The sequence below is a fragment of the Pavona decussata genome, unplaced genomic scaffold, assembly GCF_977016875.1.
Source record: "Pavona decussata unplaced genomic scaffold, jaPavDecu1.1 SCAFFOLD_69, whole genome shotgun sequence".
Taxonomy (NCBI): Eukaryota; Metazoa; Cnidaria; class Anthozoa; order Scleractinia; family Agariciidae; genus Pavona; species Pavona decussata.
In genome coordinates this window covers 2,770,001-2,786,394 of record NW_028145488.1, presented here as the reverse complement: position 1 = coordinate 2,786,394, position 16,394 = coordinate 2,770,001, and the positions used below count along the sequence as shown (strand labels likewise).

The following is a 16,394-nucleotide window of genomic DNA, read 5'->3' as shown; positions in this document are numbered from 1 at the left end:
AAAATTGGTAACTAGAATCCCCAAAACCTCGAACTATATGCAATTTCTCCTGCTTTCGGCTTTTACATAATTCAACCGCAGCTAATTCAAACTTTTCATGTCGCTATAATGAGTGGTCTGATTATTTTCTTGGTTCAAGTTATTGAGATTCAACTGTGCAAAAATTCATCATTGAAGCTTTCTGGTCAAACTCAAGTTATGTTGGTTTTGTTTGTGTCTCATTCTTTTTTGAAACCTGAAGAAAACGATTTTTTGACATTTTCGCATTTTTTCTGCTGAAACGCTTGAATATGAGTTAATTCAGTTTTTGTACCATGAAGAAACTCGGAGCATTACTGCTGTCCTGTGTAGTCAACTCTCGTTGTAGCGGACACCCTCGGGACGTCGGTTAGTGTCCGTAATAGCGACAGTCCATAATAGCAGGGTGTGGGGATCAACAGAGGTGGCGGCCTGGGGCTTGAGATTCCAGTTAGTTATGAGTTACGTGGCGACCCAAAATATCTTATAAGACTTGACCAGCTTATCAACAGTAGCGAATCTTCTAAGCAGTCATTGGGAATGAAGGATGAGAGCTTGGTCTCTCCTAAAGAGTCTGGAAGGAAAAGGCATAAGCTGTTGAACAGCCACTAAAGAGATTGGTGCGAAAATAAATATTCCAGAAATCTTTCGAAGTGCGTTTTGACAAATGACCAACATTAGACTGCAATTTATGTTACATGCGAAGTTCATGGTGCATGGTGTCCGCTTTATCGAGAGTCAAAACAATAAAAGTGTTATGTTTGTACCACGAAAGTGTCCGTTATTCCGTAAAAGCGAGAGTCCGTAATAGCGGGAGTCAGTTTCAGTCAAACCCCTATAGCTTTCGCCGGGGATCTGAATTTTGTCCGTAAAAGCGGGGTGTCTGCAAGGCGGGAGTTGACTGTAGATGGGACACTCATCCATCGCCAAGCACTTATTGCCTCCGGAAATTATTCGCCAGTAATCACACACCTCGCCAGAGAGACAATATCAATTTGAGTTTCTTGTCCAAAGAAACAACACGACAATTTCAAGACTAAACTATCCTTGAAGCACAGTCCCTAAAGCGACTGAAAATGCGCTGACTATCCTCTACTTAACAGTATCTGAAAAGAAATGAAAGGTTCCTAACTTGTACACCTACCGTTCCTACCTCAAAGGGTTTTGAAGCTTTTGAAGAAACATTGTATGTATTTGATAGCTCTCAAGGGTTAGAATTAATACTTACCACCATCATTATCAATTTTTTTCATTTTCAGAGCGTCAGATCTGATACCTAGTCGCCTTTTAACCAGGGTCCCGTTTCTCGAAAGTCCCGGTAACTTACCGGGCCCGGTAAGTATATTTTTAAATGTTTTTTCGCCGGTAACACAGTGATTACAGACATGGTACTTGGCCAATGTTTTCATAGAATTATAAGATTCTAAAATTTAGTATTCAAAGCTAATAAAAATTGACTTCTTTTAAGAAACATTTATCACCAAAAACACATATCGCGCCCGGTAAGTTACCGGGAATTTCGAGAAACTGGCCCCTGGACTTAGGAGTTGTTGCTAGGTGGGAAACGTGCTGCGTCTAAGATGAGTTTTGAACTCCAGGAAGAAGGTTAGTATGGCATCCATATTTAGTTTAGCTCCTTTTGCTGTTAAGCACTTATTGTTCAACTTTGTAGAGTTATACATAAGTATTAGTTCTACTGCACTAAAGTAAGCTTGAGCGACAAATGGTGCCAACTTGTTACAGACTGACCAGGCGAGAACTTTACATACTCGGCTCTTTTTAGAATCCAAAATCTTAGATCCAAGGTATTTAAAGTAAGAAATATGATTTAATGTCTTCCCAGCCATTGAGCTCAAACGTGGTTCTGACATAACCCCGAGGTATTCAGACTTGGAATTTTCACAATTCAGAGCGCCATAGCCACCCTCACAGACGGGTTTCTGTTGCATTCTGATAGGAGAATTTTTAGTTAATTCACACTAGCCTCTTCGCCACGTTTAAATGGGTGTCCCCCAGTTTTTCGTCCATCTACTGTGGAATAAGTCAACATTTATAATAAAGATAAAATTCCCACTCAAGTAAACACAAACCAAGTTTTTCATGGTTTCAAACCCAACGGAAATCAGGGAAAATTCGTTTAGTATTCTCAATTTCCACCCAATTTCAGCAGGGTTTGATTTCACTCTTGTTTGGTCCTTAGTTTGTTCTTGTGGGGGGGGGGGGGGGGTGGGGGGGAAGGAGTTGCTGCCAGTAATACTCAGGGTAAGATGTTATACTAATGTATCAGGGCCGGGTAGATCAGATAAGGGATCTAAGCAGTCACGACGGGGATCGTAACGAGTACTTTAGAAAACCAAATGGTTACTGATTTAAGGTGGTCTTCCACTCAAAAAAGGTTAAGTTAGGTTGGAAAGTCATTTTTTTTTTAATATCAAAATTGTCTTTAAATGATCTCACTCGATTTCCAGCATCAAAGCAGCGAGATTTAAGAAATCTCATCAGCAGTTTGCGACTTATTCCATACGGCAACAATTTGTTACATTTATTAAATGCTCACAAACAAGCGTGAATAAGAACACTATCCCCCCCCCCCCCCCCCACTCCGCCTGTCTGAAAATGACATCTGGTACTACTGTGGAGAAACACCTGACTGAGGAGATAGTCCTGAGGTCCGAGTTTTAACCGACAAAACATGACCCAAATCTTACAGAAACGATGGTTTTGCACCAAATTACCGTTTGGCTTGTGTTATAGCGTGGCAACTTGAATTTGACAACAGTTTTAGGGTAATGAGCGACGGATAAGCTGTCTAGAATCTGTTCCCTTATCTTTAAGACTGTTTTTCTCTAATACGGAAATTTCTCGAACTGAATGAACTTTTGAGCACGATATCTCGGGCGCATTGTAACCGTGTGTTCCGATATTTTCAGCAACATTTAAGGACTTAATTTCCTAGGTCGTAAATCTACAAAATGCTCAGAACTTGAACTGTTTCTCAGTAAGTGAATCCTTGTCCTCTTTTTTACTTCCTAATACCTTGCTTTCTGAAAAAAAAAAAAGATTAAAAATAAATTCTAAAGAGACCAAGCTACTTAATTTTCCGCGAGAGGACGTGGCTCCTCGGGTGTGATAACGAATTTCAACGCGCAATCCAGTGTTTCGTCCGTTTTGCTATCCCTATAAAGTGAACCGGTCATAACAAGTTTCTTCGAAGTGGACCCACCTTGTCTGGGGTAGGGAGGGGGGGAGGGGGGTTATCGAAGACACCACCTATCTCATGAACACCGCCGACAAAATTTTATATTTGTTACCCCCAATTTTCTTTTTGGATTTCAATAGCCCTTGCTAACATCTGCTTTGTCCGCGCAAAAATACTTCGGTATTAGCAGGCACCGTCCTTAATTGCTCCGAAAGGAAGCACGTGTGGTTTCTGTCGTTAGGTTTGGATGCTGGCGTCGTGTTCATAATCAAGGTACATCATTACTGGCGCACGAGAGGCTTGGGTACGAGCAGGAGCTTAGCTCCTGGTACGAGTGAGAGCAAGACGGGAGAATTTGTTTGACTTTACATATCAGAGTTACTTGAAGCTGAGAATGTATCAAGAAGTTGAAATACCCAAGAGAGGAAAGCACTCAATGAGTCAGGATTTGCCTGTCCTTTCTTTTCTATTTTTAGTTTTTCATTTTGTTTTGTTTGTTTGTTTGTTTGTTTGGTTTTTAAGTTCCCGGGGTCTCGTATTTTCTGCATTTTCAGTGATAGCTAGTAATGGGACAGAATACATATTTTCAGGATACATGTGTAGCCTAAGAATTATGTCCATAAAACAAACGAATTGAAAGAAAATTTCTTTCACGAATTTTGCCAGAAAAAACGGCATATAAGCGCAAAGTTTATATTAGAAACGGATCAGACGTTGAGCGTATTAAATTGGAATTAAAGGAACTTGCTGCAAAACCCAACACTCAATATGATAACAACTCGGTGGAAGCGAAGTGGAATGATTTTGAAAATAGTGTTCGCAACATAATGGACTCTTGCATTCCGCATAAGATGACAAGTTCAAGATACAACTTACCTTGGTTGAATCGCTCGTTTCGGCGACAATCTTAAGTGAAACAAAGACTATACAACCTGAAGGCAAAGAAAACGGGATCTGTACAGCACTGGAACAAGTTTTTTGATAAGAATCTTAAGTCTGCAAGGGAAGAGTATATCAGTGGCCACCTTAGTGAGTCAATCAAGGACAACCTAAACGCTTTTTTTCCCACGTAAAACGGCTGAATCAAGAAAACCCAAGGATGCAGACTTTGAAGTGGACGGTAAAGTCATAAGTGATAGTGCTTTTAAATCAGAAATCTTAAACAGACAATTTTCAAGCGTGTTTACCAAGGGGGACCTCAAAAACATTCCAGACATGGGCTCTGATCCCAAACCTGGCCTTTAATTGTTTCAGAACTGTAAGGAGTTTTAAAGCAACTGTCTTCATTAAACTCTAACAAGGTCTGTGGCCCAGACCAAGTTCCACCTTGGTTTCTCAAACATTTTGCTGCAGAAATCGCTCCAATATTAACAGTCATCTTTCAGGACTCGATAGACAGTGTCACTGTTCCCTATAGGTGGAAGGAGGCAAATGTGTGTGCAGTTTTTGAAAAGGGAAAGAAATCTGACCCAGCCAATTGTAAACCAATATCTCTCACCTGTGTTGCATCAAAGATCCTCTAGCAGATTGTCCACAGCTTCATTATGAAACATCTAAACGACCGTAACATGTTAACGGATTGTCAGCATGGTTTCAGGGCAAAGAGATCCACAGAGATGCAGGTAATTCTCACCTTACACGAAATGGCAAAGACTATTCAGAGCTCATCTATCCACGCGGTCTTCTTGGACTTTGCCAAAGCCTTTGACAAGGTCCCTCATAGGCGACTCCTAAGGAAGCTGCAGCACTATGGAATCCAAGGCCCGCTCCTAAATTGGTTAGAGTCGTTTCTTATCCAACGTTTTCAATCAGTTGTTTGTGAAGGCCAAACATCAAGTCAATGTCCGGTGACTTCTGGTGTACCCCAAGGTACAGTCCTCGGGCCGTTGCTCTTTTTATTATACATAAACGACTTACCAGATAACGGGCAATCATCAGTTAGGCTCTTTGTGGACGACGCTTTACTTTATGGCATTGTCGCAAGTGACGCGGACTGCGATCTACTTCAAAGTGACTTTCTCAGGCTAGGCTAGAACCCTAGCAGCATATTTGGCATAAAGGCAAAATTGTTACCATCTCGCATAAGATCAATCCACCCCTGAGAATATATGTCTTCTTTGGTGTAGAGTTAAAGCAGATTAATAGCTTTCAATACCTTGGGGTTACTATCAGTAACAAGCTCAATTGGTCAGCTTATGTTTCTATAACAGCAGCTAAAGCAAACAGAACGTTGGGTACAATACAACACAACCTTTGGAATTGTTCAAAGAATGTAAAAGAAATTGCATATACATCCTTAGTACGACCGAAGCTGGAATATGAAAGCGCGGCTTGGGACCCCTTCTTAAAGAAAGATATCAGTGCTCTGGAAAGGGTTCAACGTAAGGCTGCACGGTTCTGCTCACAACATTACAACAGTTATGCAAATGTTACGGACATGATTAAAGACTTAGGGTTTTCCACACTGGAAACGAGAAGAAGGGAGTTTAGACTAACACTTATGTATAAACTAACTCACGGTCTTATTGATATAGATAGCCGAAAATATTTCAATTCATCACCCCGAGAGTCGCACGAGGGGAAGACCATCAATTTAAATTTCGTGTGTCATATGGAAGTAAGGACATTTTTAAATTTTCGTTTTTTTTTTCCAAGAACTATAGCGGACTGGAACCGCCTCCCTGAGGCCATTGTTTTTTATCATTATTTTATATCTAGTATTATTTTATTATTTTTTATGTTGGACGCGTTAATCTTGAGACCGACCCTGGCAGCCTGTTCTAGCAGCGCCGCTATTAATTTATTTATCTATTTATTTTTAATTTTACAGTTGGTGTGATACCGACCTAATAATTATATGTAAATGTAAATGTAAATGTAGGACAACAAGTACGAAAGGCACGAGGCAAAAGAATTGAAAGAAAATTTCTTTCACTAAGTAGGTATTTCGAACCGAATTTATGACAACAAGTACGAAAGGCTCGAGAATTCCGCTTTCCTTTTTTCGACTTTCCAATCCTGCAAATCAGATCACTTCCATATTTGGAAAACGAAACCAACCCGGGAAAAAACCCTTCTTCATCAAAGCGTGCATTCCGAGAAAGAGGAAGCGAAGAACGTTTCCCTATACCTTCTCGTGTTAAAACATAATTTACTCGTACTTTCGCTATTAATATTGCAATCACGGGGTGAGAAAACCTTTTTTGCCGGAATTGTTAACATGTAGCGTGTGAATCAACTTCATGGAGCATAGCTGTGGGCAAACTTAATTCTCTGTGCTTGGCGAATTTGTCGAAGGTAAGCGTACGACAAAGTGGATATAGCGTGTATAGTTTGCTTTCTTTAGTTTTGTTTGTAACTTTCAAACAACCTTCGATTCAATATCCACTTTAATCTTTCAATGAAGATGGGTCTTTAATAGTGCTTTGTAAAAGCTTGAGATCATGCAGGCTTCGCCTTCTTGGAATTAAGCTTTCATGTTGTGGGGTTGTTGCCTGAACTTGATAGTCTTACTGTTAACTTAATGAACACGTTTTACATTGCTATTAAGAGAGAATGTCTGTGAAGACCGCGTGATATCAGTAAAATGTGGCACATGCTTCAAAAATTCAAAATCTTCATATTTCGCTCAGAGATAGCCTATGATAAGCCAACTAACGTGATATATTTTTTTTGTTCAAAGCTGGCTGTATTTTCAAGAAAATTCTCAAAAACTGTAACGGGCGCCGACCGTCATAAAATGGCGGAAATTAGTGCGTCGAGTAACAACACAAGAACTTCGCTCGTGTAAAGCGCAAAAGGAAGCACGGTTTTTTCAAATTGGTATATTTGTGTAAGAGACATTGGCAAATGATTCAAGTCTAAAACCAGGATTGTTTACCAAACTGGGAATGCACGGCAAGAGTTTAAAAATCACCAATATTTCATTGTTTAAAGACCTCATTTTGGAGCAGTTTTTCAATAAACGTTTTTCCCATGCGGTATAACTCAGAAGCGCTTGAAATTAAGGCTGTGATTAGTGGAAATAGTCTTCTTTTCAAGGATATAAAAATTAGTCTGGGGCTCTTTACTTCTACACGGAAAAAACATGCTCTATGTCGAGAAAAATCACAAACTCCACTTGTCAACAAACACAAATAATCGAATTAGAGTCTGTTATCGAAGCCAATATTCCAAGCAAATCTTAGTGCTTAGCACCGTATTTGATTTGAAAGTCAACATCATAAGTTTACCTTGCAAAACTTGTGGCTGTAGATTGCTGTTCATCGCCACTATTGTTATCTTCCCTTCGACCATGTTTACCAAAGCACAAGTAATCAACGACCACACGTATGACTCCTGCATGAAACATTACAGTTCAACCATATTTGAGTCTCCACACAGCTATAGCAAATAAGGTAACTCAATTGTGCGATTAAGAACGATGATGCGATTATCTATAGTCGCAGAAGAAGAAATTTTGCAGCCCGAAGACGCACACAAGAGGAATCGTCTGTAGAATGAGACGATCATGTTTGTCACGCAATGAGACCGAGCGCGCAGGAAACCCAACAAAATTAACAACCAGATTATATTTTTTCCGCGGCAGTTTGTCTGCGTCCGACTTCAAGCTTAAAATCCCCTCGCTGACATGGTACTAAATCTGTTACCAGCTTTTTATCTTTTAGGATGGGATTTTTTAGTACAAATGTTTTACAAGCAGATGCTTTGTACATCGTGCACGTGCAGTGGACAGAATACACCGATTCACCGTAAGACCGGAAGTTGCATGAAAGCGAGGCCTAAGGGCAATCGTAGCAAAACATGGCGGACACAAGTCACAAGTGTTGCTCGGCTGCACTGTGCAACAATCGCTCAGAGAATAGAAAAGATTTGATTTTTAACAATTTTCCGTTAGATGTAAGCCTGAGGAAGATATGGAGTATTAAGATGAGACGTGGCGACAAAAAATTTGCGTCGAACACATCTTTGTTTTGCTGTTCGGAACATTTCACCGCGGAGGATTACAGAAAAAGTGTCACTGGCAAGAGGCACGATCTTGTGAAAAATGCTGTTCCATCGGTCTTTCCTTGGTCAACGAATTGTAAAGAATCGAGTGAAAGGACCCTCAGAGCAAAAGCTCGTGAAGACAGCGCAGTTCGACCTTTTGTGGTGTCATCAGAAACAAAAAGCACAAGTCGCCCAAGTGAAGCAGTCGACACATGCAAAAATGGTAAGCCTAAAGAGGAAGATTCAGAGGACAAACCACTGGCGCCAGAAAGAGATTTGGTTGCTGAGAATTTTGAACTTAGGCAAAAACTTTGTCTTTGTAAATTTGGCCTGGAAAGGTTTGGATCCAATGACGACGACATTTTCTTTTACACTGGATTTGAAAGTTATCGAGCATTAATCGCATTTTGGAACTTTGTTAAGCCTTGCTCTGAGTCTCTGATCAGTTGGAAAAATGCACGTGCCAAAGTGAAAGGAGACCATGCAGATCCTAGTGTTCCATTTCCTTTCCTACAGCAACAGGAAAATGAAAGAAATAGAAAGCGAGAAATGGAGCCCATTGACCAGCTGTGGTTGTTTTTAACCAGGGTGCGTCTTGGATTATTCGAGCGTGACTTGGCGCACAGATTTGGTGTGTCTGTAAGTACTGTGTCGGATGTTTTTGTTACGTGGGCAAACTACCTTTACATAATGTTGGGAAGTTTGCCTGTGTGGCCTTCAAAAGAGAATGTAAAGGAGCACTTGCCAGATTCATTTAAGGGTAGATATGAAAATGTACGGGGAATTTTAGATTGCACAGAGTTGAAATGTGAACTGCCCAGGGACTATCAGAAGCATTCAGAGATGTACTCAGATTATAAATCTCATGACACGTTTAAAGGGCTAGTATGCATTTCACCTAGTGGCTGGATAACATTTATCAGTCAGTTATATCCAGGAAGAATAAGTGATAAAGAAATTGTGGAAAGAAGTAACTTCTGCCAGTTAATTGAAATGGGAGATCAATACCTTGCAGACAAAGGCTTTGAAATCCATGACCTGATAACCCTCAGAGGAGGGAGTTTGTATATTCCTCCAAAGAGATTTTCTTCAACTGACCAGTTTACAGAAAGCCAGTGTTTTGAAACCATGAGTATAGCCAATGTTCGAATTCACGTTGAAAGAGCAATAAAACGTATAAAGGCTTGGCATATATTTAATCAAGTTTTGCCCCTTTCTACTTATGGATCTATTAATCAAATCTGGACCGTATGTGCTTTGTTAGTCAACTTTCAAAATCCAATAATTTCTGTTTAGAGTAGAGGTGGAGGGAAGTCCCATAAAAAAGTTTCAATTTTTAAGTCTAAAATGGCCACCAAGATGTCATAACCAGTTATCTTGGTACCTTCTAGGTACCAGGAATTACTTGTCAGAAACACTGTCTACCCTATCCACTTAGGAGCCAAATTGAATTTGAGATGCACCCTTTTAAGAACATTCTGATACCTTTTAAGGTCTGTTTCAAAATTTCTGACAAAACACCTCCATCACTTTTTCTATGGGAGTCCCCTCCATCCAAGACTTAAATAATCCAAGGAGCAACAAACACAACATTTGCCTAAAAGCAAAAACGTTTCAAAACTATATACTATAAAGAGTTTGATAAAATGTTTTCCTTTTGCTATAGCAAATTGATATACGTCTCTGAGAGGTTACAAGTTTATTTATCTCAATGAAGAGTTCATATTCTTTCTTAGTCCTAGAGTCACTAACTGTTGTTGTTTGCAATATATTTCTTATGAAAAGCAAGTAAACTAGGTTTAATTTCATTACTCCATCTGGATGAGAATGTTACCTTCAGAACTAAAATAGGATATCTTGAGCTAGTAAAAATGACAAAGTCAGTCAGTGGAAGTGTAGAGATGCCCATTTGCATCTGTGTTTGAAACCAATACTTATGCTTATCCTTCACTTCATAGAAAGAATTGTTTTTCGTAAATGGGAAACTAGCTTCCTTTTGGCTTTGTTCAATGGCAACCTCGGGTGAAACATCCTGCTTTGACTCCAGACATTTTATTTCTACATTTCTATGCTCAATGGTACCATTGTAATATACTATGGTTGCAATTCTATCTGGGCTTGCTGCAAGGACATTGCTATTTCTGTCTAAAATCAGGCCAACCTCTTGAATTGTTACTTCCTTGATGTCTGGTAATGATAAAAGGTATTCTTTGTATAAAATTGCTGCCACAGGCTCATTTTCAATACCATAGATCATACCTTTACTTTTATAATTAAGGTGTTTAGCTTGGGAATAGCTCACGTGTTTGTAAAGAATTCCTTTTGAGATAATTCTTTTAATTAGATTTTCTGGAATCTTTGCCCCTTTATTTTGCATGTGGGTAAATACATCTTTGCATATACTGGCAGTTATCCTGTTCTGCTTTTGTTCAAACCAAGTAGGGTTGAGTGATTGCCCTCTTGTTGCCATTTCAATTCGTTGTTGCTCATCTGTAAGAGTTTCAATAAATAATGTTTTGGCCTGTGTTGTTTGTTTTGCTTGAGTGTGATAGGGATCAGCTCCTCTGTTAGCAAAAATTGGAATTGCCTGCTCTTGTCCTTGAGTGTTGCCTGTAGAAACTTCTTCCTCCTGCAAATGGGCGTTACCATTAGGTTGTCCATAAAGAGTTGCATGTGGCTCAGAAGTGTGTGGCATAGCTGATTCTCTGTGCACATGAGTGATTGAAGGGCCAGGAGATCCACCATTTAAACTTTGGTCTTTTTCCCTTTGGACGTGATTGGCTCTTAGTTCTTCAGTTGTATCTGATGTACTACATACAGGACTCCAATTTACTTGAACAGCCGGTCGGTTGCTACTGATAGAGGTTGGTATCAAACCGGGAGTGGCATAGTCTTGGAGTTGCTTGTGAATTGTTGAACCTTTAGCAACTGTGCCAACCAGAGTCATTACAGTTGAAATTGACTTTTCTTCTGGTAGCATGGCTGCAAAGGGTATATTTGGGTTTATGTTCTGAAGGTCACGTTTAAGCTTGACAATACCAGTAACATCAAGCTTCCGAGATTTGGGTGGCCTTGGGTCGTAAAATTGTGATTGGACACCTCTTCTCTTCCTGCCAGGTAAGTCAGAGGAATGTCTCGGTTTTATCACATTTGAAGCCATCACTGGGTGGAACTCCACTTCACGTTTATTCCCTTTCCCCCATTGCCTTGGCTTTGATGTACAGCATCTGTTGTCAGGAGTAAAATCTCGTAGCTCTGACTTTCTCGTCATATCCTCTAGTTTCCAAATGAGAGCCATCACATGGCAGCAAACACCGCTATTGGAGGCTGGGCACTGCCTATCACATTTTGCTGCCAGAATCTTCGGGAATTCATTTTGGTTTAAAACTAATTTTACCTTGTACTTGATGTTCCTTTTGTAGGAAGCCCAACAGCAGGCACGCAAATAAATATGACGCTTTTCTGGGTTGTTATACACCTGTAAATCATGCACAAAGTTCATCATGCGAAGGCCTTTGTCCTTTGAGTTTATCACAACCTCTGCATTGGCAAATTTCTTAATTGATTTACCAGAATTTTTAACCTGTTCGAACGCATCCATTGGCACAAACGAAGGCAGAATAGAAAAGTCTTCCGAAAATTGTGTAGATTCGTCCGGCGGAAAGCTATCGAAAGGTGAGTTATTGGGGCTGGTTTGTTTTGCCGCGCTCTCAACTGTTGCATTCGATCGCTTGAGCTTTTCAAGCTTTGCCTTCGTGTAACTTCTTTCTGGGTCAGGGTCGTAAACTCTATCCCTGTAGTAAGGGATCGAGTTAAAGGCTTTTACTCTGAAAAAACAAACAAAAAAAAAAAAAACATTGGAAACGATATTGGAAACATAAAATAGTGCGACGTGCGGCGCCCGCTTTTCGACAGTAAAATTACAAAGCTTACTTTTCGACGAGGTCTTTCTTTAATCCTTGCTGGTTTAGCCTTCTGCATTTGAGCCAGAATTTTAGCTGTGGTATCGTCCACTTGCTGATATCATCCACATTTTCAACAGATGAGCATGGGATGTCGTCTGGCGTAAGGTTTAAGTCTATCTCTTGTAGAGCTCTTTCGTCCATGTTTGTTGATTTGAGATTCGCGCGTTCGACGGCCCTTAGGCCTCGCTCTCATGCAACTTCCGATCGGTGTCATGGGGGGGCTGGTGTCAAATGGGCACACCATGTCCAGCTTAATAACCCGGCCTTGCCTGACTTTATCGACGAGACTAAAACAACAAAAGAGAACCGCATTTAAAGGCAATTACAATTACTTCTTTACGATAAGAAAGTTCGCGCTTTATGTAAGCTACGCTCAAATAAATCAACCATTTATTATAATCATCTTTTACATTATTCAGATGTACACTACCCGCGTTTAGCGAAAGCTATTCAAGGCGGGTAGTGTAACACGGGCCGGTGGTAAAAGTGTCGCCTGATGGTTAGCCTAACAGTGGTATAAATGCCACCAATGCTTTTAGCACTCAGCTTGTAAGGCCAATGAAGAACATACTCAAAGCAAAAAGCAGATAAGAGCCCGGAAAACGAATCTTATTGCTGGCAGATGCAGCCTAGACAAAGTGACTGAATCTTTTTCATGTAAGGCTGTTTGCGATGAACTGATGTGTCAGTGACATGCTAAAAGACAAACAAATGTCCTTTAGAAGGACAACATTTTCAAAGCCCTTTGTAACATCAGCTAGGCTTAGCTTGAGCTACACAGTTCCATATGGCCGATGAATCCGGATTAATTGCAATTTACAGTCACGGCATATTTCTACCCAAAGCAACGATAATTATTAGGATAACTGTGCTCCTGAAAATAAAAAAAACAAAAAGTTTCTAGGATAATATTAAGCACCGCAGGGTTCTAACCACGGCCGCACCCATACTCATGGTCAGAAATATTTAGAGAAGAAGGTTAGACCCTCAAATGGTTCGGATGGCCTCGTTGAAATTTTTATGGCGGCCCCGTCTCCAATTTGGAGATGTAAAATAACCACTGTAATGAGCCCTGGATATGACCACTTTCAGTACCAGCGATTAGTCTGAAGGGCTTCTGAGGGAATATAATGAGACTACAGAATTGTGTGACTGTCAGAGTTCAGTTTATTTGAGAGAACTTAACGGAGTTCTTCACAGATTAGTAGCTGCGGCTATAAAATATAATAAAATAACAATAGTAATAATAATAATAATAACAATAATAATAATAATAATAATAATAATAATAATACTACTACTACTACTACTACTACTAATAATAATAATAATAATAATAATGATAATGATAATGATAATGATAATAATAATAATAATAATAATAATAATAATAATAATAAAAGCATAAGCGTTGCATTAATAGTTGTGTTTCCAGGAAAATAAGCATGTTGGTTTCATTTACGGAAAAAAAATTTAAGTTCGTGATAAACATTATAATTAAATTATCACACACCAGAAACAGGCTAGTTATTAAAAATGCGAGCTTCTTGTTGCAAGTATGTGTTAATTTTTTTTTCCGACTTACGGCTTTTCGCTCAGTTTGAAAATAAGACACAACTTTTAAATTTCATATTGACCTTCCCCTAACATGAATAAGCAAAACTACGTTGCCTTACGGGAAAATTTGTACCTGTTGGCTCTGGTACGTCTTAGATAGTCTCCGAAAGGGCCTTGTTAATAACCGCGGTCAGCCTTGCGCGATTTCCCTTTGGCGTAGCTCGATAAGGTATCGTTGGGAACCTCTCCACCACCCAATGCCCAAAGAGGAAGGATGAACTGGACAGATGGTCGTGCCCGAAATGTCACAAGGTGCAGTGAAAATTGAAGCCCGTGCAAAAATTAAGTTGATCTCCGACTCAACATCACTTACGCCGACAGACTGTGTGTGTGCTGAGATGCTTTTTCCACATAAAAGCAATGGGAGGATAAGGGCACTTTTTTTCTTTTGCTCGTCTTCGTTTACCTCGGGAGCACTGTCCCCCAGCTAACCTCTGAAAAGAGCGATTGATATCCATTTCATGTGTTATCCAGAAGGACAACGTGGCTGCGCAATCATCTGTTTGTTTAAAAATTTTGAATGACGCGATGGTCATTATATCATTAGGATTGGTTCACCTTATTAAATTTGGTTTTCTTTAGTTTTGGGCGCTCCCGCTTTTCCCTTCCCATTATTTTGTTACTACTTTCCTTCTTCTAAATTTTACATTTGTTTATTTCCTTCATTTCTTCCTTTGTTTGCTTACAAGTTCGTTTTCTTTCTTTCTTTTTTTCTTTCTATCGTTCGGGCTGCTTGTCTGTCGGTCGGTGGTTCTTTCTTCCTTAACCTATCTCGTTCTTTTTAGCCTTTTTTCCATTTGTTTTAAGAATTTTAGATCACAGAGTGTCTTTTTTAAAAAACTAAAATTATTTCCTTATCCGCAAAACTTGTGTAACACCTGAAGGAATACTGGTAACCAAGCCTTCCTTGTAAGGAGTGTGATATGTCATTGCGTGACATACAAATGATACGCATGGATTGAAGAAGTCAAAACGACAGTGTCGCTCAGTAATCAAAAATCTCGCTCAATGGTCATTTTCTTTACGATGAAACAAGCTCAGTTGTACGTTAGAGAAAGGTAGCAGATATGGTGTATTTGAAACTGCGAAGAATAGCGCCTATGTTTGTACAAGAGCCACCCAGGTATCGTTCAGATAGTTGTTGATTTCGTAAACTCGCTGTCAGAGGGAAGATGGTAATTTTGAAGAGAAAGTAGGAATGAAAACCAATCTACAGCCACTGTTTTAGCAAGGTAAACTTGTAATGTTGACCTTCTAATCAAATAGGTGCTAAGCACTAAGATTTGCTTGGAATATTGGCTTCGTTAACAGAGTCTAATTCGATTATTTGTGTTGGTTGACAAGTGGAGTTTGTGATTTTCTCGACATAGAGAATGGTTTTTTCGTGCAGAAGTTGAAAGCCCCAGACTAATTTTTATATCCTTGAAAAGAAGACTATTTCCACTAATCACAACCTTAATCTCAAGCGCTTCTGAGTTATACCGCATGGGAAAAATGTTTATTGAAAAACTGCTCCAAAATGAGATTTTTAAACAGTGAAATATTGGTGATTTTCAAACTCGTGCCGTGCATTCCCAGTTAAGTAAACAATCCTGGTTTTAGACTTGAATCATTTGCCAATGACTCTTACCCAAATATACCAATTTGAAAAAAACCGTGCTTCCTTTTGCGCTTTATACGAGCGAAGTTCTTGTGTTGTTACTCGACGCACTAATTTCCGCCATTTTGTGACGGTCGGCGCCCGTTACAGTTATTGGTAATTTTTTGGAAAACAAAAGCAGAGCTGAACATAAGAAATACACCACGTTTATTAACTCATCATAGAGTATGTCTGGGCAAAATATGAGGGTAGTCAATTTTTGAGCCCTGTGCCGTCACTCACTCGGTCATGAAAAAAAGGCGCTCTTAAGTGCTTCTTTGGATTAAGTTTAACTTGAGGTACCTCCGTGACTCTGATAAATGAGGTTCGCTTGAAAATTATTAGGCACGCTATGTCGATGGACACATACAAATTAAGCTTAATTTCAAGCTTACTGAAATGTCTCTGAAGAAAGTCTTGTTGAGTCGCATTTATCGCAGAATGCTAACTGTAAGTTCAAGTCTACGTTTCTATGAAATGTTTTGGTGCAAGCTGATCAAAAGATCAATCATTTCTTCTTGGTTTGTAATTTTTTATGACGCAGTTACAGACGCCACCCTGATCCACGCATGGCCAGGCTCCTTTAAAGGCGCGTTGTTTGTACCACGAAGAATAATTAGCGTCAGTCCATAATTTGTTGATCTTAGACTAAAAGATACTGTAATCTTTGCTCGAAAAATTCTGGTGCAATTCACTGGGAAAGATTTCCACACAGCCCCAATAAAATTATACATGTGTCGCTGTCATACCTGTTACACAAAGAACGAGCATGAATGGTGTTTAAGTCGTAAAATGCCTGCATAATGAAAGTATGGGGCTGTGCGAAATCTTGCTAGTTACTGTCTTCAATGTCGCAATGTTGATCAAAGATGATCCAAATGACTGTTGATGTTAAAACCATGTTGCTTTACCTTCTGCAGTTGTCTGTGGTCCCTCAAAATCGTACAATATCGTCTCAGATCAATAA

General features: G+C 39.6%; 2 protein-coding genes across 2 annotated transcripts in view; one reads left to right on the top strand and one right to left on the bottom strand.

Moving 5' to 3' along the window:
- Positions 1 to 16,394, top strand: part of LOC146477775 (uncharacterized) — a 291,187-nt gene that overhangs the window by 197,188 nt on the left and 77,605 nt on the right. The gene's annotated exons all lie outside the window — the stretch shown is intronic.
- LOC146477781 (uncharacterized) lies at positions 9,954 to 12,367 on the bottom strand. Its single transcript, XM_085113071.1, has 2 exons — positions 12,140 to 12,367; positions 9,954 to 12,033 (listed from the first exon to the last, which is right to left on the bottom strand). Exons 1-2 carry the CDS (start codon positions 12,310 to 12,312, stop codon positions 9,954 to 9,956), a joined length of 2,253 nt encoding a protein of 750 aa, XP_084969197.1. The 5' UTR covers positions 12,313 to 12,367.